General features: G+C 42.3%; 4 protein-coding genes across 4 annotated transcripts; all 4 read left to right on the forward strand.

Moving 5' to 3' along the window:
* The first annotated feature begins 102 nt into the window (after nucleotides 1–102).
* Nucleotides 103–1,883, forward strand: LOC6553214 (arrestin domain-containing protein 2). Its single transcript, XM_001979180.3, has 5 exons — nucleotides 103–310; nucleotides 372–521; nucleotides 591–799; nucleotides 893–1,457; nucleotides 1,516–1,883. Exons 1-5 carry the CDS (start codon nucleotides 196–198, stop codon nucleotides 1,686–1,688), a joined length of 1,212 nt encoding a protein of 403 aa, XP_001979216.1. The 5' UTR covers nucleotides 103–195; the 3' UTR covers nucleotides 1,689–1,883.
* On the forward strand, nucleotides 1,863–4,118 carry LOC6553213 (arrestin domain-containing protein 17). Its single transcript, XM_001979179.3, has 5 exons — nucleotides 1,863–2,213; nucleotides 2,613–2,756; nucleotides 2,814–3,025; nucleotides 3,086–3,665; nucleotides 3,731–4,118. The coding sequence occupies exons 1-5, from the start codon at nucleotides 2,099–2,101 to the stop codon at nucleotides 3,985–3,987; spliced, it is 1,308 nt and encodes a 435-aa protein (XP_001979215.1). The 5' UTR covers nucleotides 1,863–2,098; the 3' UTR covers nucleotides 3,988–4,118.
* A 633-nt stretch (nucleotides 4,119–4,751) lies between these two features.
* On the forward strand, nucleotides 4,752–7,804 carry LOC6553212 (arrestin domain-containing protein 17). Its single transcript, XM_001979178.3, has 5 exons — nucleotides 4,752–4,932; nucleotides 5,809–5,937; nucleotides 5,992–6,209; nucleotides 6,342–6,936; nucleotides 7,461–7,804. The coding sequence occupies exons 1-5, from the start codon at nucleotides 4,818–4,820 to the stop codon at nucleotides 7,643–7,645; spliced, it is 1,242 nt and encodes a 413-aa protein (XP_001979214.2). The 5' UTR covers nucleotides 4,752–4,817; the 3' UTR covers nucleotides 7,646–7,804.
* Nucleotides 7,805–16,709: 8,905 nt separating this feature from the next.
* On the forward strand, nucleotides 16,710–17,615 carry LOC6553211. Its single transcript, XM_001979177.3, has 3 exons — nucleotides 16,710–17,080; nucleotides 17,140–17,262; nucleotides 17,324–17,615. Exons 1-3 carry the CDS (start codon nucleotides 16,773–16,775, stop codon nucleotides 17,466–17,468), a joined length of 576 nt encoding a protein of 191 aa, XP_001979213.1. The 5' UTR covers nucleotides 16,710–16,772; the 3' UTR covers nucleotides 17,469–17,615.
* Nucleotides 17,616–18,971: the final 1,356 nt, after the last annotated feature.

Here is an 18,971-nt window from a genome sequence, read left to right on the forward strand (position 1 = left end):
TTCGGTTCACCAATAAATGGATTTATAAGTGTATTGATAAGATAAATAAACCTAAAGGTATCGGAGCACAACACAGTCAGGAAGAAACTTTTTTGTTCAGTTTGATTGCGACCATTGAAGGGAAACCATCTGAACAATTGACAACAGCCATAAATTGATATAAAACTGGCGGTGGGGCCAACTATAAAGGAAATCATGGGAATAATTTGCCAAATTCTGTTTCACAATAATACGGAAGGTGTTTTTTACGCGGGCCAAACGGTTGCTGGTCAAGTGACCCTGAGCACGGATAAGTTGATTCAAATCAGAGGTAAGTGCTCATTTCTGATTGCGGGTTGTCATATAATTCCTTTAATATTTTTCATACTTAGCAATTCGACTTAAGCTAAAAGGCTTCGCAGAGACCCATTGGACTGAAAGCAAGACTGACTCAAACAACAAGTCCACTTCGGAATCGTACAATGGATTTGAGAAATACCTTTCCAGTAAATTCTATCTCTTGGGTTCCGAAATAAGCACTGGTAAGATGATAAGTGGTAGTTAATTATCGACATTCGTTATTCGTAATTCATTACATGCACTCGCGAAAGAAATGCCGTTGGAGCCGGGAACCAGGTCCTACAATTTTGCTTGTCAAATACCCACCAACTGTCCCTCGTCGTTCGAGGGTACCCATGGGCGTATACGTTATATGGTGGACGTCAGTATCATTCAGCCCTGGAAGTACGACAGCGTTTTTTCAAGAGCTTTCACAGTAATTCAAGTCATGGACATAAATACCTATAACTCTGTTTCCCAGGTAAATATAAAATGCCTTTCAAAGCGCACAGAAAAAGAAAACTTGAAAACAGTATTTGTAATATATTGCTAAAATAATGTAATCCCCTTTAAGGTTCCCGTGCAGGCCAAGAGCGAGAAAACCTTCGGCTTCTGGCCCTTCCGCTCGGATCCTCTAACGCTGGAACTGAATTTGCCGCAGACTGGCTTTGTGCCGGGGCAAACGGTACCCGTAAATGTTTTGGTTGGTAACGAAAGCAAGCTTCGGGTGTATGAAGTGAAGGTCGCTCTATCGATGATGATCACTTACCACAGTGATTTGGGTTCAGGTTCCAAGTGTGAGCGCAAGTCCGTGACCAAGCTGAAGGCAGATGGGGTTTTGAGGAACTCTCGGAAAATATACGACTTCCAACTGCTGATACCCTCTACTCCGCCTTCATGCTTCCATCTGTGCCGCATTATTAAGATCGGATACCAGATCGAGGTTGTGGCCAAGGTCAAGGGCATGCATATCAACGGAACTCTGATAATGCCGGTGACTATTTGTGGTGTTCCCATATCGCCACCACAGAGCTCCGGGCCAGTGCTTCCAGAACAAAGAGCTTTGACTTTGATTGAGGGAGAGGGAGCTGCTGCTCCAGCGGCTCCCCCATATCCCTGGTTGGAGGGATCCACGTTGCGTAAGTTTCCTTATTATAGAAAGGCCATACCCATTATGTAACCCTGCGATTTTTATAGCGCCACCGAGCTACGCCGAGGCCATGCATACTCACAGTGGCTCTGAGAAGCAGTCGGAACCGGGAAATCTGGAGGAGAAGGCTTACAAGCCGTTGTATCCTGTCTTCGATTTGTCCACTCCAACTGTGGAAAAGAGCGGGGAAGCGGCTTTGGACAAGGAGGGGACAAAATGATGGCGATCGAGGAAACTGTTCCGTGTTTGAGCACTATTGGACATCCCTTCCCATGCCTGCTAGTCAAGAAGTCCTTGAGCTTTTCCAGAGATATGAGCGCTGTGCTGCGCGACTGCGTTTGGCAACTGTATAATTCAAAATTGTGACAGCGATAAGATAAAGTTTTCCTGGCCATCGCTACCAATATAGAACCACCGCAATGTTTGTTTCATTCTCAGTCGACTTCTGGCACCCAGTGGGCTTGTGGGTGTTATCGTCGCGAAAAGTTGTCCATTCCAGTCTGTCGTGTTTTCTCGGAAGTTGGGGAGTAAATAACTGAACATTGGCATTAAAATCGAATCAGTCGTGTTTGCACTGGCATCAGAGTAGGATCGGCCCATAAATACGCAATTGCGGTTACAATTACAATTATGGCTGTTACCTGTGAAATTGATTTCGATAACAATCCCCATGGCACCTACTTTGGGGGCCAGGTTCTAACTGGCAGAGTTACGTTGAAACTGGACAAGATGAAGTTGGTAAAAGGTGAGGGAGTTCACTTGAGATACCTTTAGCATTTGGCAACTTGGCATGAGTCATTCTTATCTTATCGGCCATTTTAGAAGCGCGGTTCAACGTTTTGAAATGAAGATCAAGTGCAGTGACTCATAGTATTTATAGTGAGCAGAGAACCACACGTGCGAAATCTAATGTTTTCACAAAGGTGTTCGGTGAACGTACACAAACGCATCAACGATAAATATTTGCACTCGATAAGATTAAATTATTTTTAAATAATCAATACGTTTCGCATTAAATGATATTAAATAGGGGTGGCTACATATTTGGCTTTTCCACAAATCAAAACCCCATGTTGCGCTACAATGAGGTGAAATTCAATTTTGAGAAGTACCTCGTGCTTTCAATAAATGCTTTTCCTTGCAGCCATCACCTTGAATATAACCGGATACGCAGAGACGCGATGGATTGAAAGGGTGACCAGAAACCGGAGGAGAAGACGTCGCACATTCTACGGCCGCGAGGATTACATAGCGTCCAAAACTTTCTTGGTGGGATCCAATCTGAGCAGTCCGTAAAGCCCCATTTCGGCACGAAAGTACACCTAATTGCTATTCCTATCTGCAGGCCAAGTGTCCATTGAGGCGGGCATTCACACCTACAACTTCGTGTGCCTAATTCCCACCGAATGTCCTTCGTCCTTCGAGGGAGCACACGGTAGGGTGCGGTACATGGCAAATGTGACTCTGGTCAGGCCCTGGAAATTCGACCAGAGCTACACACGTTGCTTTACGGTGCTCAAAGTTATGGACCTCAACTTCGACAGTCCGCTGCTAAGGGTGCAAATATAACTTGAATGTGAATCTGTTAAAAACTAAACTAATCAAGTACTAATTTAGGTACCCGCCCACAGTGAGACCTCGAAGACGTACTGCTGCTGGCCCTGCCGGTCAGATCCCTTGGCCCTCCAACTGACCGTTCCACAGACTGGGTTTGTGCCTGGCCAGAATGTGCCCCTCAGCGTACTGGTCACGAACGATAGCCACATCCCGGTGGAGCAGCTCCTCATAAGTTTCGTGATGCTGGTGACCTACCACAGCAAGCCTCCTTCGTTGCCCAATACCACGTCCGAAAGGTTGGTGGTAAACACTTTCAAAGGGGACGCCGTGCAAAGGAACTGCAAGAAGCTATTCAGCTATGAGATCAGGGTGCCGGCCACCCCACCCACCTGCTTCAACCTGTGCGGCATCATCCAGATCGCCTACCAAGTGGAGCTGGAGGCCAAGGTCAAGGGCTGCCACAACAACGAGGTCGTCAGCATTCCTGTGACCATTGGCAGTGTTCCTCTGTCGCAACACGCACCAATTCAGCCTCGGGGTTTGCTCCTCCAGCTGGATGTTAATGCAGTGACTGTTCCACAAGTAGCCACTGCTCCAGCTGCTAATTCTGCGAGTCCCTGGGCTGTCGACGAATCCATTCGTAAGCTTACTAGAATTGAAAACAAATTTCAGTGCAATTTTACGTGTTATACTTGTGCCTTCTAGCTCCTCCCAACTATCAGGAGGCTCTTCACATGCGCAGCCCCGCTGCAATTAAGTCAGACGACTTGGACGACCCGGAACCAGTACCGCCCAATACGCTCAGTTTGGATGGCGGTGCCTACAAGCCACTCTACCCGGTCTTCGACATACCCAGTCCCTCAGCTCCGCCGCCCACGGATTACACACAGAACTATATGGCGGAGAGGGCCTTTGTCAATCCGGCCATGGATGTGGACAAAGACAAGGGAACCTGGCTATGAATGCGAAACAAATATTAGAAATATTAGAAATGTAAGGCCGAAATAGCATTTATACACAAGGCAAAGGTTCCACCTAGAACTTTATAATAAACACTATTATCACAATTCCCAGACTGGCGGAGATTATCCAACGATACGCTTTTCTTACCCCTAAAAACCACTCGATCATGATGCAAACAAGTATAAGAAATGTTAGAAATATATGGGCGAAATAGCATTTATACACAAGACAAAGGTTCCACAAGCTTATACTTTATAATAAACACTATTATCAAAATTCCCTGGTACAAGGCAGAGATTTTCAAACGATACGCTTTTCGTACCCCTAAAAAACACTCTATCATGATGCAAACAAATATTAGAAATATTAGAAATGTAAGGCGAAATAGCATTTATACACAAGACAAAGGTTCCACAAGCTTATACTTTATAATAAACACTATTATCACAATTCCCAGACTGGTACAGGCGGAGATTTTCCAACGATACCCTGTTCTTACCCCTAAAAACCACTCGACCATGATGCATGAATGCTGGCACTAACTTCTCCAGGGCCAAGGCCTCTCCACCAACCCAGATAACAGACCGAAAACCCGAAGTGATTGCTCGACTTTTTATCGACTCTTATACAGTTTGGACTCCGCAGCGATTCCATAGCGTTCCCGGAGAAATCCGAGTACGACGTCGGGTCCAAGTTATGGTTCTTATCGCTTATCTAACGACGCGGTCGCACCGCAAGTCCAGAAGTTTTGTACTTAAACTAGTCGAAGTGAGTTGCCCCAGAACATCGGTTTTAGCTTTTTCGCGCGCGGACATTTAATCTCTGCAAAATGGTCGTTACGTGTGAGATCAGCTTTGATAATAACAGACATGGTACTTTCTACGCCGGTCAGCTAGTAAAGGGGTGCGCTACCCTCAAATGTGACAGGTCCAAGGAGGTTCAAGGTACTAACCATAGTCGAAATAACATTGAAAATAAATCCCAGAAGTTCGGGTAACTGCCTAAACTTAGCTCTACCTTGCGGCAGTATTATAAATACTTGCTCGATAACGATATGTGCCAGGGTATATGTAGAAGTTCTATATTTTTATGACGACACTGATTTTAGCGGACATTCTTCGACGCGGAATGTATGCCGTTGATTGATAACACTCCAAAGTGGCTTTGCTTCGGTATTATTTTAATAAAGAGATTATGGGGGTTAGGCGCACGGCAAAATTATATTAAAAACCAGAGAGAACGCTTTAGTCGAACGTCTCGTCTATCAGATACCCGTTGCTCGGGATTGCGAAATTCTTTTTGGCATATTAAAAGAAAAGAAAAAGCATTCTTGCCAGATCGATACAAATGTATAAGACTTTAAGAAAATGAATGACAGTTTTGGGCGGTTTGTGTGCTTTAGAGTGGGCATCAGGAAAGAAACTTGCGCTGCGCCTGTTTTTGAAATCCGCATGCTTAGTCTCAACTATGTATGTATATAGCCTTTAAAGTTCCTAAAATCTTGAAGTTCATACGGACAGACATATCTAGATCGACTCGGCTATTGATCGTGATCCAGAATATACATGGTCGGAAACGCTACATACTTTTCATACTTCATAATTTCCTTTTACTCTACGAGTACCAGGTTTAATGATATAAGGAGTATTTTGTTATTACTGGCCATAATAAACTGGCCTCAAGTATTTATAACAGTTCAGTAAAGATTAGCATTGGATTAATAATATTTCGCACTTTTAACTTTATTAACTGATTATATAGACGCATGATAACGCTAATATCGTAACTTAATCTGTTCTTTACCTCCTCTTAAATCCCAGCTGTGCTGCTCAAGGTGGTCGGGTATTCCATAACTAAGTGGAGCGAGAAGAGTCTGGGCTCGACAAAGCTCTACGTGGGCCGTGAGGATTATCTATCATCAAACACTTATCTGTTGGGTTCCGAGCAAAGTGAGTAGCAGCCTCAAAGATGTTTGCACTTTAAGCAATTATATCTCCGAAAAGACAACAACAGACTCACCATTCAGGCTGGGGTGCACAACTATAACTTCGCCTGCCAGCTGCCCTATCAATGTCCTTCATCCTTTGAGGGTCGCCATGGATGCATCCGCTACATAGTGAAGGTCCTGCTAATCCGACCGTGGAAGTTCGATCAGGCCTACACCAAGGGCTTCACGGTTCTCAAGATGCTGGATCCCAATTTCGATACTCCCCAGCTAAGGGTTAGTATTCAATAGCTTCAGGTGGTTCAAACATTTTAGTTAATTTTAATGAACCATAATTATATTGGTTTGTTGTTTGTGGATACTAAGATAACAATAATTCAATGAATCATACCGGTTCTTTCGTCACAGTCCGCTGCCCACAGCGAGGGTTACCGCACCTTCTGCTGTGGTCCCTGCAAGACGGATCCCCTAAAACTGGAGGTGCACCTCCCGCAAGCGGCCTACGTTCCTGGCCAGAAGATTCCCGTGACCACGGTGGTAGTCAACAACACTGCCGTAGCTGTCTCCGAGCTGCGACTCTGCCTGGTGATGCTGGTGAGATACTACAGCGTTAGTCCTGAACACTCTCGGGTGGAGCGAATAATAATATCGCGAGCTAAGGGGGAGTCGGTGCTGAAGCAGTGCAACCGCTCCCAGACCATCGACTTGCCCGTTCCCTCAACGCCGCCCACCTGCGTGGAGCTGAGCAACCTCATCCAGATCGCCTACCAGCTGGAGGTGGAGGCGTTAGTAAAGAGTCTACGTGAACAACAGCTGATGGTCATGCCGGTTACTATTGGCACCATTCCCTTGGCGGCTTCGGGCATAGTGGTTCAACAACCTCCCCGGCGGAGTGCCCACTACGAAGGACCGGAGTCCGGAAGGAGTCCTTCCGACGAGCTACCCATGGTGACCGCACTTGGGAGCTTGCCTAGTGATCTGAGTCCAAGTGCAGCTGATTCAGGTGAGATCATGAGTTCGCAGTCTACGTGCCAATGAACTTGTTATGATTGACTGCAATCTTATCAAATTCTTTAACGAACGAAGCACGCAGTTTATGTGGGCTTTGTAGACTTTTGTAGCCTATACAAACTTTCAAAACAAATGCCAAACGCAGGTTTGAAGTACAATTATTAGGTAATGATGAAGTGGCTAACAAACTTATAAATAATGTGGAATTCGCTTACTAGGGCTAATATAATATACTGAGGAAAAGAAGCGTGCAATTCAATTACAGAAAAGGTGCAAATGCTCATTGCCAAATAAACAAATATTTCTACATTTCAAACTCGAGCATAAAATGTCATTTATTATTACAATGCACGGTCCAGGAAGTGTTTATAGATACATATATATAGATATATAATATATAAATAGATACAAAGTTTGCATAGGTTCTTAAGGCTACATAAGGTTACTTTTCTAAGTAAGCCGTGATGTATACAATTTTTAGTGTTTACTTAAAAAGCCACTTCCTCTATTTTACAGGGCTCCCCAATTATGAGGAATCCCGGCACACTCAACGGGGCAATATCAACGAAGAAGAGCTCCATGCATTCGGGACCAATGAGTTTGCTCCACTGTATCCCGTTTATAGTATACCCAGTCCTACGGCCGTGCTCACAGCAAACACACGGAATGCGGGGTTCGTCAACCAAAGTTTTGTCAAATAGAGCGTTTTGCATTGACAAAGCTAGCATTTACATGATCCGATCAGCAATCTTCGCTTGTAGCCATTGCACAACAAAAAGTAAAAACTAAATTAACTATCCATCCATGCAGTACGCAATTTATTTGTATTCTTACGATACATTTAAATGTACTTCTTACAATACGGCGCGAGTTATTCTGAATACTTTTATGATACAGTAGATTTACTATAAAGTTCAGTAATCACTAGTTTGATTTTTAAAAATACATTTTTACGGCAATTATAAATAATGCTCCCTGTTATCTTATCCTTACTTCCTACATTGTGCTATATTGTATTGTTTTAGTAAAGATATTTTACAGTTAGCCGTATTTTTTCAAATTATTTCTTACATTTCTTCTAACATACTTCTTGCATAACGGTATTGGTAAAATGTTCAGTTTTAATCTGTATATGACATTTTGAAAAGTATATTACATTTTGGAAAATTAGACTTACAAGAAATATGTAATATGTATGTACATATGTAAATTGTTAACTTTAGTATACTTACTTTGGTATACTTACTTCCTACATAAAATTGTTACATTTTACGAAAGTACTTTAGTATACTTACTTCCTACTTTAAACTGTTACATTTTCCGGAAGTACTATAGTATACTTACTTCCTACATAAAATTGTTACATTTTACGAAAGTACTTTAGTATACTTACTTCCTACTTTAAACTGTTACATTTTCCGGAAGTACTTTGGTATACTTACTTCCTACATAAAATTGTTACATTTTACGAAAGTACTTTAGTATACTTACTTCCTACTTTAAATTGTTACATTTTCCGGAAGTACTAAAGTATACTTACTTCCTACATAAAATTGTTACATTTTCCGTAAGTACTTTAGTATACTTACTTCCTACTTTAAATTGTTACATTTTCCGGAAGTACTGTATCGAGTCAGGGACAATAAGAACTTGTTGATGACTATCATATACTAGGTCTTTGGTTAAGTTGCAAGTGAAAAACGAGAAGAGTTTTGATTAAAATGTGTATACTTTTTATTTGCCACGGAATATTTTTTTAAGTCCGAGCTGTTATAGTTTAATAGAAAATGAAATGCTTTTATTTTTGTACCCTGTAGTGCATAAAAGCTGTTTTAACATGGGGTGGTTTTTAAATGGTACGTAGCCCGGATTCGCCCTGTATAACAAAGTAGCTCCTTTTTTAATTTGTATAGCACTGTTAAATAGCATAAGCCTTTTTATAGGACACGAATTCGGACATAATTTATAGCACCAAGCGTATGAACCGTTATAGAAGAAGAACTTATGGCGAACTTATTATGGCGAGAAGTGTATAACACATTTCGTACCACGGCGATATGACGTATTGGCAAGTTTTGAGAATGCTGATTCAAAAGCCTAACAGTTGCACTTGGACGTGGTTTTTTAAAAATTTGGCTTACCACTTTTTGGGAGTAAACTTGTATCCGCAAATTTAAGCTCGTATTCCACAATAACAAGATTCTTATTTTTGACTCAATGTAATGAGTCGTTTCTATTCAAGGAATTAATTTCATTGCCACAGACGCTTACACTTTAGACGGCCGTCGTAAATGCTTAAATTGAGCTCCAGGCACGCTCATGATGGCATCCACCATTAGGGGGATTTTTCGGGGACGGAAAACAAAACTCCGACCCACGGACATGTTTAGTTTTTATCATTCGCGCATTTGTTCGCGGACTCGTGCTTACCGGAGACCCATTCTCCCAGTCCAAACTTTCAGGTTGGTAATCTGTTGGATTGTCCTTCGTAAGCTCCCAGTTTGTTGGGCCACGGTCTATGGGTTTCCCTCTTGGACCCCCGGAATTTGAGGTTTTAAGTGTAAGCGGATACCCAGCAACTGACACGTGGAATGTAGGCGTTAAAAGAATTTCATCAACTCATAATCCATCTAACTAAAAATTGCTCCTCACTTCAATTAAGGTCCCTTTTATTTGGAGCAAATTTGCGCTCTCACTTGAAAGACGTGCATAAAAGTGGTAGGTGCAGTGGAAAATAAAGAGCCATATTTCATTGTGAAGTTCAAAAATGATATTGAATTTCTGTTTGAAAACTATTTTTTAGGCATTTTTTGCACTCTTACGTTATTTTGATCATTCTTCCAACGAAAAACATATCCAGATTGGTTTTTTGATAAATATAGAGCTTTCATTTTTATGAGAACTACTAATAATGTAGTAGAGAAAGGCGAGGAACTTCATATTCTAGTACACGATGCTGAAGACAACACTTGGGCAGAGGCTTAGTAAATAAATGTTTTTCAGTGCAGTCGCATTGAGAAGTGTAGACATCGCGCCCAGTCGAATCTAGATGGCTAAATGCGCCGAACTAATGACCGCATTAAGTAATTTCCCTCGCCTTTCGCCCCTGCCCCATTGGGGATATCTGGGTCTGGATTCCCGGCAGTCTCGCAGTCTCATTGGGGAGCTGTTGCTGGCCCTCCATTTGAATGGCTTACTCAATGGCGCTTTCGTGGTAATTGGCATTTGGCTTTGGCATGTCCGAATGCCAAGCTGGCTAAACTAAATGCATAACTAGTTTCGGCTTCTTGTTCCGAGTGGATTCTGATGCCTAGACGGTTGTTGCTGAAATTTGGAGTTTATATGTATGTATTTTTCAGGAAGGAAAACACAGAGAACAGAAAAACGAAATTAGTTGAGCTTAGCCTGCGGTAAAATGAATGCAGAAACATGCAGATCGTTAGGCGGTATTTTTGGTCTTAAAGGCCAGGCTTAAAATATTCCAATTGTGAGGGAGTCGAAATCAAATGTGAAATGCCTTGTTCCGCAGTGGAATCATTCGAGTTTTTACGACTTTGGCGCAAACAAATCCCGAGGCATTGTTAAGGTTTTTATTATTTAATTTATTTCGGTGTCAGTTTAAAAGCTATTTATTCATGTGTCAAGTGCCTGCAATTGATTCTGCCCGGGCGTCTAATGGATTATAGATAATGCCAATGTACGTGCCGCATAGATAGACATGTTTAGCCCAATTTGCTGGCCAACATTGTGCATTGCGGACCACCCACCGACGCACAGAAGGCGAAATAAAATTAGCATTTTTTGTGGATTCGATTTGCTGGTTATTTCTGTGGGTTAGGGTTTTTGCTTTTCCCCTGGGCAAGGCTTTCCCCTGTTTTTCCGCGGAAAGCTGTTTCAGTTTTTCCTTCTCCTTGGCGAAACGCAACGTATTTCTTGTTTATCCCGGCAGGTTTGCACCTCAAGCGGAGCTGCTTGTCTTTGGCTTCGAGTGTGTGTGCTGCGGATTTCACGCGAATTTCACCGATGGTTGCCCCGGCTAAACCACCTCCCCTCCCTCCCAAATCAACGTGAAGACCCCAGCGCTTTTGCGAACAATCGCAAGTGAAATTCGCCCGCAAACGAATTTCAGCGGCTTTGACGGCAGCAATTTGAGAGGTCCACAAGCCTCAAATCCGTGTCCTTGTATCCTTGTATTCAGTATCCTTGTTCGGCTTCGACAGGCGCTATTTGGGCTCCAGTCGAGCAATAAAGATGATTGGGCACTTGTGATTAGTGGCGGAAATGCGAAAGGCAATTCCCCCACAACTACCAAGGTGGCCAAAATAAATCCTCTAAAATTGGCCCTCCGGATGGGAGTTCTCTGCTTTTCGATTTGTTTATGAGACTGGCCATTATTTTATGCAAGTTCCACAGCAAGGCTCATTATGGTCTCATTAACAGGCAGCGCTCCCCGCTCTCTCTCTCTCTATAAACCAAAAAGTTTTCCCGACTCTGGCTAATGGCAAAAACTCGTCACGCACTCTCAGCCAAAACTAAAAACTTTATTGTCACTTGTGCGATATACAGGAAAACCAGTAGCACACACTCTCGCCCCAGAAGAAAGAGACCGAAATTGGAATCGACAAGACTTAAGCCGGCACTGACTGAAGTTTTGTGTCGACAGTCTAAGCCACTTTTCCGAGTTGCACAGACAACGGCCAAATGCAACCGAAACTTTTCCGGTGCCCCCAAAAAGATGCAGTGCAATGGGGCATGCACTGGATCTTATTCAATCGACTGCAGGTGGCCACTCGGAGAAAAGGTACTTTCTACTTTCTTCGATTACTTAAATGAAGCTACCAGCTTCATCATTCCGTATATAGTGAATTACATTCTATTTTTCATATATACTAAACACTTTATTTAACTCCGCAAATCTTATAACTGAAGCACACTACTATTAGAAAAATGCTAAAGTTCATAATTAACGTAATCATCGATTTATGTGTGAGTTTTTATTGGGGGATTTGTTTAATAGTTTCTTGTATAACTCTATAGGCTGTGTAGTGATGGGTAAGGATATATAAAAAAAGCCCTCTGAATACCCTAAGCTCATTTTTAGTTTTCCGCCGTGCAGCCATACATGCCAATGGCGTCAAAAAGTTGGTTAGCAAAGTCAAGCAAAGTCAAGTCAATGACTGACTGGAAATCAAATCTGCTCCCCCTGAACCCAGGCCCAAACCCAAACCCAGTCCCGGACCACAAGGATGGCTACATTGGCGGGCGCAAAAGCGGGGCTGATGCTCGGAAAATTTCATAAATCAAAGTGCCGTCGGGAGGTGCGTGCAGCAGGACTCGAGTATCTGAAGGAGCGGCAGGATTCAATGCACGGCGCTGTAATTGCTTTATGCTCTGGAGCGTGATGCGGTCAACAACGCAACGTGAGCGAGACATTTTGATATGGTCGTAACTCCCATCTCCTGCGGCCCGCATTCTCGACCAACTAGTGAATTGGAAAAGCTGAAAAGTTTTACGATATTTTTTGGTTAGCTGGCTGCAGCCAGCCTTGCCTTGGGTTATGCCGTGCGGGCAGGACAAATTCCAGCTGGGCTTGAAAGCCGGGCATAACTTGTCTCATTGGGTCAGCAGACACGATACTTTTATCCGGAAACTTTGAGGCAACTATGCATTTCCATACGACATATTCCCAAAATATTGCTGACAAAGTGGCCAAGAGATAAGCGCTTGAAGTTATAAGCTTAGGATACCTGGTTATCGACAAAAAAGTCGTTCTCCAGATTTTTTAGTACCGTGTCTGACATTATCTACATTTCATTAAAATGAACTTTTATTCAGATGCATTATGATCTTTTTTTTTGGCGTTTTGGGCGGTTTTTGGCCGTTAGAGTGTCTTTTAAATTCTAAGCTCTTAACTTCCCGAGATACTCGCCCAGTGATTCCTATTATTTTAATATAATCATACCGATTCCGGTATAAATATATGTTTCGAGTAACTATTGAAACTAAGCTAACTATTGAAAACAAATTAGGTAAAAACAACAAATAATTTGTTGCTTTTTTAATAAAGCAAACTATGTATTACAACTTTCCTTCACTCGCAAATTTTCACGACATTTTCCCCATGCTCTGCTGCGAGCTGCTATTATAAAATTACCCTGGCAGAAACTTTAAAATTGCATGGGAGCGAGTAATAAATTATGCCCTGCGTTATGTTTTATGCGGCCCCTAAAAAATGATGTATATGCGGATGATAAAAAGTAGATTGCTAAACATCAAGCGAAACACCTTTCGGCCAGAGTGCATCGCACTCGAATGTCAAAGCTAATAAGCAGAGCTTCAGCGGAAATATTTTTCCCGAGGGAAAACTGTCGCCGTCCATTTTCCCTTTTTGCCGGCTGTTCTATTTCGTGGCAGATTTATGGGCAGGTATAAAGCAGAGGAGACGACGTTGAGGCTTGGCAGGTGTGAAAGTTTAGTGCCCACATGTGGGTGTGGCTCCCTATTTTCGCCTCTTCAGTGTTGCAGGATTATGAAGACAACAAAAGCTGCATACTTTGCGAGTGGCTCTAATTAATGAAAGACTTTGCTGTTACCCTTCTGCCACTGTCAATGCATAAAGAAATTTTGCTAATTAAAAATAATCGCAATAGCAGGGCGGCACTGCAACTTTGTCTTTGCCTCGGAAAAGCCACCCCGCACTCTTCTCCTATTCTGCCCAGGGGAAAATTTGCGAACTGGTCGGCCATTTCTTGTGATTATTTTAACAACTTGGCCATGTTGCTGCACTCACTGAGGACACGAGGAGCCATTTGCACCATTGACACTCAAAAAAACGTAGTGAATACTTTGAGCAGAGCATTTACACTTAATATAAAGTTAATGAAAGTTTATTCAAGTTTAGCAATGTGCAATTTATTGCCACTTTAGCTTGTCTATGTATTTTGCATACATTTCTATGGCTGCCATCAGCCTAGGTTCCAGTTCCAGTTTTTTAATCCCCGAGGGATTACTTCGTATTTGAAATTGAAATAGGCAAACTTTTTTCTCTCTGCAAAAGTCGTAGAAATGCTCGCGGGCTGCAAGTAATTGTCTCTGGCTCGTTGCTTTGGATTTGGATCCGGATTTGGCGGCTTTGGCTGGCAACATCATTAAATGTGTATATAATGGAATTGCTGTGATTTGTACCAAGCGGAAGATTTATTATCGCCCTGCCATTTTCCAGGCGAAAAAATCGGCATTATGTTCCGCATGCCTGGTGACAAAGTGCAGCCAGAGGACGGCTTTCATTTTCTGTTTCTGCACAGCAATCGGGTCGTTTACATAAACACTTTGGAAATTTATTACTCTTGGTTGGCGTGTGTGTCTGTCAATGGCAAAAGTTTGTGCATTTCATTTGTGCAAAATTTGCTTACAACTCAAATGAATTAACCTGATGACTCAGTGGAATGTGGGGCGGTGTTCCACCGAATGGTTTCGACCGAATTCCGGCGGATTACTTAGAACTCATTGCGATGGAGTCTTCGGGTTGTAGGAATCCTCATCCGAAACGCCATAGTTGTCGTGCTGGCTGAGCCATATGCCAACTCATTTGCATTGAAAGTTTTTCCCTTTCACAAGTTTGCTGTGAACATATGCTCGAAACCCTATTAGGTCTTCATCAAATTAAAATATGTCGGCCTCGACGAGAATAATGCTCGGAGCCAGGGCTGAAATTAATTGCCTGCAAAACTATACAGAAGTCATCCTGGGACTTCCTCAACTGGAGAAGAAGGTGCGCAATTTCGCAGTCATCAAATAAATTAAAACTTGATGGCCATGGACCCACTAACAATGAAGGAAGCTGCAAAGTCTCAAAAGTCTCAGTTGAGTTGCTCAAACATCTGTGCAAATTTGTGTGGGTTTGACAGAGATTATGTCTGGATTGCTGGATTTAGGGATACTGGAGCGAGAGCTTGGCAAAATGAAATACTTGTGCATAAGTCAAATTGTTTCACTCTGACAGGAGTGTAGTTACTGTCCACCAGTAACTAAAATAATTGCCCAATGAACATATACACGTATAGTTTAAAATATTGCCAAGCTTATCTGTATGGATATGGACTCGCCATCAGGCCCGAAATTAATTTTCAGGCTTGGTTCAATGTCAATTCGAAGTGGCGTACAATTACACTCGTAATCCGCTGGCATGTGGCATTAAATCTTGTTGTTTGCACTCCCGTTGACAAAGGACCACTTTCAATGTTTGTATTTATGTTTTAAATGGCGGCGAACAAATGCTATTAAATAAAATCCGCTATCTTTCAATGCAGTTAGCGGGAGTTAGTTGCAGATTGTGTTAGTTTTCGATATTTCCGCATTGTGCGCCCAGATTTGGCCATCCACTCTGTTATTTGGCCATCTCCGCGTTGGCAGGTTGCGTTGGCATCTAATATCTTTTACGTGATCCGTCTGCTAATTAATGTCCTTCGTCGGGCGGGCGGTGAAATAAATTGGATTTGTTGTTAACATTTTAGTCACTGTTTTGTCATTACGCGCTGTGGGAAAGCTGCCATCAATTTTGTGGCGCCAGAATGACGGCTGGGACAAAAAGCCAAGGGAAAACACAACAAATTCGATGAGCACTTTAAAGGGAAGTCGACCTGTCTCGGCTTTAATAATCCCATTGCGTGATCAAACTTCAGCCAGCCAATTGCTGGCTACTTATGCCCATAAATAGTTCATTGCATTTCCATTAGGCACTTTGCGGCAATCCGGACGACTGTTCGTTGACCTAATGTGTGCAATTCATTATCTGCAATTAGAGTTCAATTCACAGGCTCCGCCTGGTCAAAGTTCAAGGATCGGCTAGGCCGGCCTCTTGAGGCCATAACACATCATTAATGGGCTCTGCGGCCGGTTGCCAAAGAAAAGTGTAACAATAATGGGCTCGTTTGTTTTCATTGCACACGTGCCGGAGCCCCGACTTTGGTCAAATGTGCTCTTAATAGACCCAGCGTTTTGGCCATGTTTTTGCTGGGCAAACATGGGCCAACTCTCCCGTTGGCGGCAGCTTCTATTCCCCCTTCTGTGGGCCACTCTTGTGGTCCGCCCGATGGCTCTGTTCCGTCAACTCGGGCGGCTCAAAAAATGAAATTAAATGCGCGAATGCATGTTTAATGGCGCGCAAATGTGTGGAATCTTTTTGAGTTTAATTTGCGACCACACCTGGATAATGGGTGCAAATTTGGGTAGATTAGCAGTCACACTACTGCTCATGGATAGAATGCATACATAAATTTATGGAAGTTCGAATAGAGCCACTGTTTGTCGTTCATTTTATTAGAGACATTATTTTTCCAAGCGTTATCCAATCCCACTGGGAACATTTGAGTTCGCAACTCCAACTCTTGCAAATGTTTTTTACAATGGATATCCTTTAGCATAATTGCATGCATATTGGCTGCATTAATTGCATGTGATATTATTACAGAGATTTTTTGCCTTTATTCCACGCCTCTTTGAACCAGTCTGATTGTTGAATTAAAAAATTAATGAATGATTTTTGAAATGGCAATGTGAATTGCTCTGTAAATAACAGGCAGCATGACCTCTTTCCAGATATCGTTTGATGAATCCCCATGATATTCTCGGCTGTTTCCATGTGTATTTATTAACACCAGCGGCTTAAAAGGGGAATTCCCGAAGGATGAAAATGCTGTTGACGGTGACAACTCTGCGGCTTATTTATTAAAGCGTTAATTGTCGAATCAAAGTAGACCCCGCATAAATAAGCCATTTCACATATCTCGAATATCTCGAATTTCCCAAGCGCAGTGTCAAATTTTCAACATGTCGATATCGAGCGTTCAGACCATTCAATCGAACACCTCAGCGGCGGATGTCCTGCGGGGTAGAAAAATTCCAGTTCATCGCCTCAGCTCGAAGCTGGTGGCCAAGGCACAGGACAAGGCTAAGAAGGTGGAGGAATTCCTGACCAGGGTCAAGTCCACTTCGATGATTTCCTTGTCAGGACTTGCTACCCGCTACGAATCCAATTGCCTTCAGGAGCTCAACGAGTGGTATGAGCCGAGGATCAAGTTCTACGACGAGGTCGATGCCAGCTTGCATCCCAGCTACGAAATAAAGCATTTCCAATAGTCGGTGAAGAAAGAAAGTATTGAGATACATACGTTTTCTGACACGCCCATATTTACAGCGATCTTAATTGCTATGTACGGTATCTGGACGCCAAGGAGAAATATGACAGGCAGTTCCTTCAGGAAATGGAGCACTTCATTGCGAATCAACGCAATATCTGCGACCAGTTCTTTCTGAAGAAGTAAGCTAAAAGTTGGAAATAAGAACATAAACATAGGTTTATACTTTCGTGGCTTTTCTAGAATCCTGTGCTATAAAACACTGTGGCCGCCACTGCATACAAAGCGGGAATTAAATAACTTTGTCTCAAAATTCTTTCAAATGACTACCAAGCAAAAACGTCGCGTCGAGTATCTGTTGAAAACGGATTTAAGTCTGGGTTGCTAGAACTTATCAAATTGCAAAATAAATGAGGCTTTTTATTCCGCTTGGAAACGGTTTAAGTAGCACATTTAATTTTGCAATTATTCTGTGCAAAAATTATGAAATTACTCTATGAAATATTGTACAGCCAATAAATTAAACTATGCAATTAAAGCCTTTTTATTATTCGAATGTGAAATTAGTGGGCTAACAAATTGGCTGGCCTACGTAAAAAGAGAATTTTGAAATGTAAGAAAATGTGTGTTATTTTATGTTTGCCTATTTAATTTTAATGAGATCACGTTTTCAAAAAAGCTTAGTTGCTCGGACAGTAACTAAATAGTTTTGAATAAAATCCGCATTTGTTTTATTTTTCCACTAAATTACATTTAAACGACCTGCCGTTTGTGCATATTAAATATTTGAGCTGCGCTCATAAATAAATTCAAACAATGAATTATTGCATTGTTGAACTGTGTAACTGTGTAACTGTGTGAGCATTTTCATGTTTAAAAGCGATGCAATTGTTTCCACCTTTTTTTACAAGTTACCGATAGGGACAAATGTGTGCGTTTGTGTTTGTGTGCGTTGACAGGAAGTGCGTCATTTGTCAAATGCTATTTTATGGCTATTTTTTAGCCGTTGAGTGGAGTTGAGTTTTGTTTGCGCCGTGTATACACCTGAAAAAGACCAACTTTACAAATGTTTACGCAGTGAACAATGGCCAGAAACGTCATGCGAATTTGCTCTTTAATTCAGTTATGCCCTTGGCTGAATTTCTTCTTTAAAATTAATCAAATAACGTTGCGATTTATTGTTTGGTTTTCGCATAGGCCACAAAAAATAAACAATCATGAATAATTGGTCAGCCGTAGGTAACTTGCAAAGGTTTCACAGTTTTAAATCGGAGCTGTGTATGCAGTCAGGCCTGTCATTAAATCAAATATTGGTTTTGAATGTGACTTATCAATTTACAGGCATTAGACAGGAACACAGGAGTATTTTTCACTCCAATTCACACATCGGCCGATATTAAATTAAAAACTGAGGGAACTCCTTGTTTCCTTTTCGGTGCCCCCGACACTTGGACACTGCCATCCCATAGACGCTGATGCATGCTCGAGTGGGCTTTCAACCTCGATGGCCAACTTCAATTAATGCCAAAGCTCGACCGATTTTAAAGCCGGCTGCGGGAAGAAAGCCCTCGCAAGGGTAAAAAATCACAGTGAAGCTCTGGCATCCGCAGCTCACAGCTATAAATTATAATTTCCGCATGCTGAGCTGCCCCATGCCACACCATACAGCCAATGGCCTGACCATCGTCCGGTCAGTCCCGGTTTTATGATGCTTATGGAAAAAATTCCTGCCACTGCATGGCTGCAAGGTGTGCGCCAATTTCCGGCACATGTGAGCGTGTCCGTGTCTGCGCGCTCTCTCTTTTTGATACATATAATTTTAAAAATGTTTGGCCGACACCCGTGTCCGTGCCCATACATACATATGTTGCCAGAATAGCCGGAGAAAAAA

The sequence above is a fragment of the Drosophila erecta genome, unplaced genomic scaffold (genome assembly GCF_003286155.1).
Source record: "Drosophila erecta strain 14021-0224.00,06,07 unplaced genomic scaffold, DereRS2 tig00000000-arrow-pilon, whole genome shotgun sequence".
Classification (NCBI taxonomy): domain Eukaryota; kingdom Metazoa; phylum Arthropoda; class Insecta; order Diptera; family Drosophilidae; genus Drosophila; species Drosophila erecta.

What these genes read in the sequence shown, in the direction of transcription:
- LOC6553213 (XM_001979179.3), top strand. Translation starts at nt 2,099, where the DNA reads ATGGCTGTTACCTGTGAAATTGATTTCGATAACAATCCCCATGGCACC. An exon ending in TCGACAGTCCGCTGCTAAGG is followed by an intron (nt 3,026 to 3,085) that starts GTGCAAATATAA and finishes GTACTAATTTAG; the next exon opens with GTACCCGCCCACAGTGAGAC. An exon ending in GGCTGTCGACGAATCCATTC is followed by an intron (nt 3,666 to 3,730) that starts GTAAGCTTACTA and finishes TGTGCCTTCTAG; the next exon opens with CTCCTCCCAACTATCAGGAG.
- LOC6553211 (XM_001979177.3), top strand. Translation starts at nt 16,773, where the DNA reads ATGTCGATATCGAGCGTTCAGACCATTCAATCGAACACCTCAGCGGCG. An exon ending in GAAATAAAGCATTTCCAATA is followed by an intron (nt 17,081 to 17,139) that starts GTCGGTGAAGAA and finishes CCATATTTACAG; the next exon opens with CGATCTTAATTGCTATGTAC. An exon ending in GACCAGTTCTTTCTGAAGAA is followed by an intron (nt 17,263 to 17,323) that starts GTAAGCTAAAAG and finishes TGGCTTTTCTAG; the next exon opens with AATCCTGTGCTATAAAACAC.
- LOC6553212 (XM_001979178.3), top strand. Translation starts at nt 4,818, where the DNA reads ATGGTCGTTACGTGTGAGATCAGCTTTGATAATAACAGACATGGTACT. An exon ending in CAGGTCCAAGGAGGTTCAAG is followed by an intron (nt 4,933 to 5,808) that starts GTACTAACCATA and finishes CTTAAATCCCAG; the next exon opens with CTGTGCTGCTCAAGGTGGTC. An exon ending in TCTGTTGGGTTCCGAGCAAA is followed by an intron (nt 5,938 to 5,991) that starts GTGAGTAGCAGC and finishes ATCTCCGAAAAG; the next exon opens with ACAACAACAGACTCACCATT.
- LOC6553214 (XM_001979180.3), top strand. Translation starts at nt 196, where the DNA reads ATGGGAATAATTTGCCAAATTCTGTTTCACAATAATACGGAAGGTGTT. An exon ending in GGGTTCCGAAATAAGCACTG is followed by an intron (nt 522 to 590) that starts GTAAGATGATAA and finishes CACTCGCGAAAG; the next exon opens with AAATGCCGTTGGAGCCGGGA. An exon ending in GTTGGAGGGATCCACGTTGC is followed by an intron (nt 1,458 to 1,515) that starts GTAAGTTTCCTT and finishes CGATTTTTATAG; the next exon opens with CGCCACCGAGCTACGCCGAG.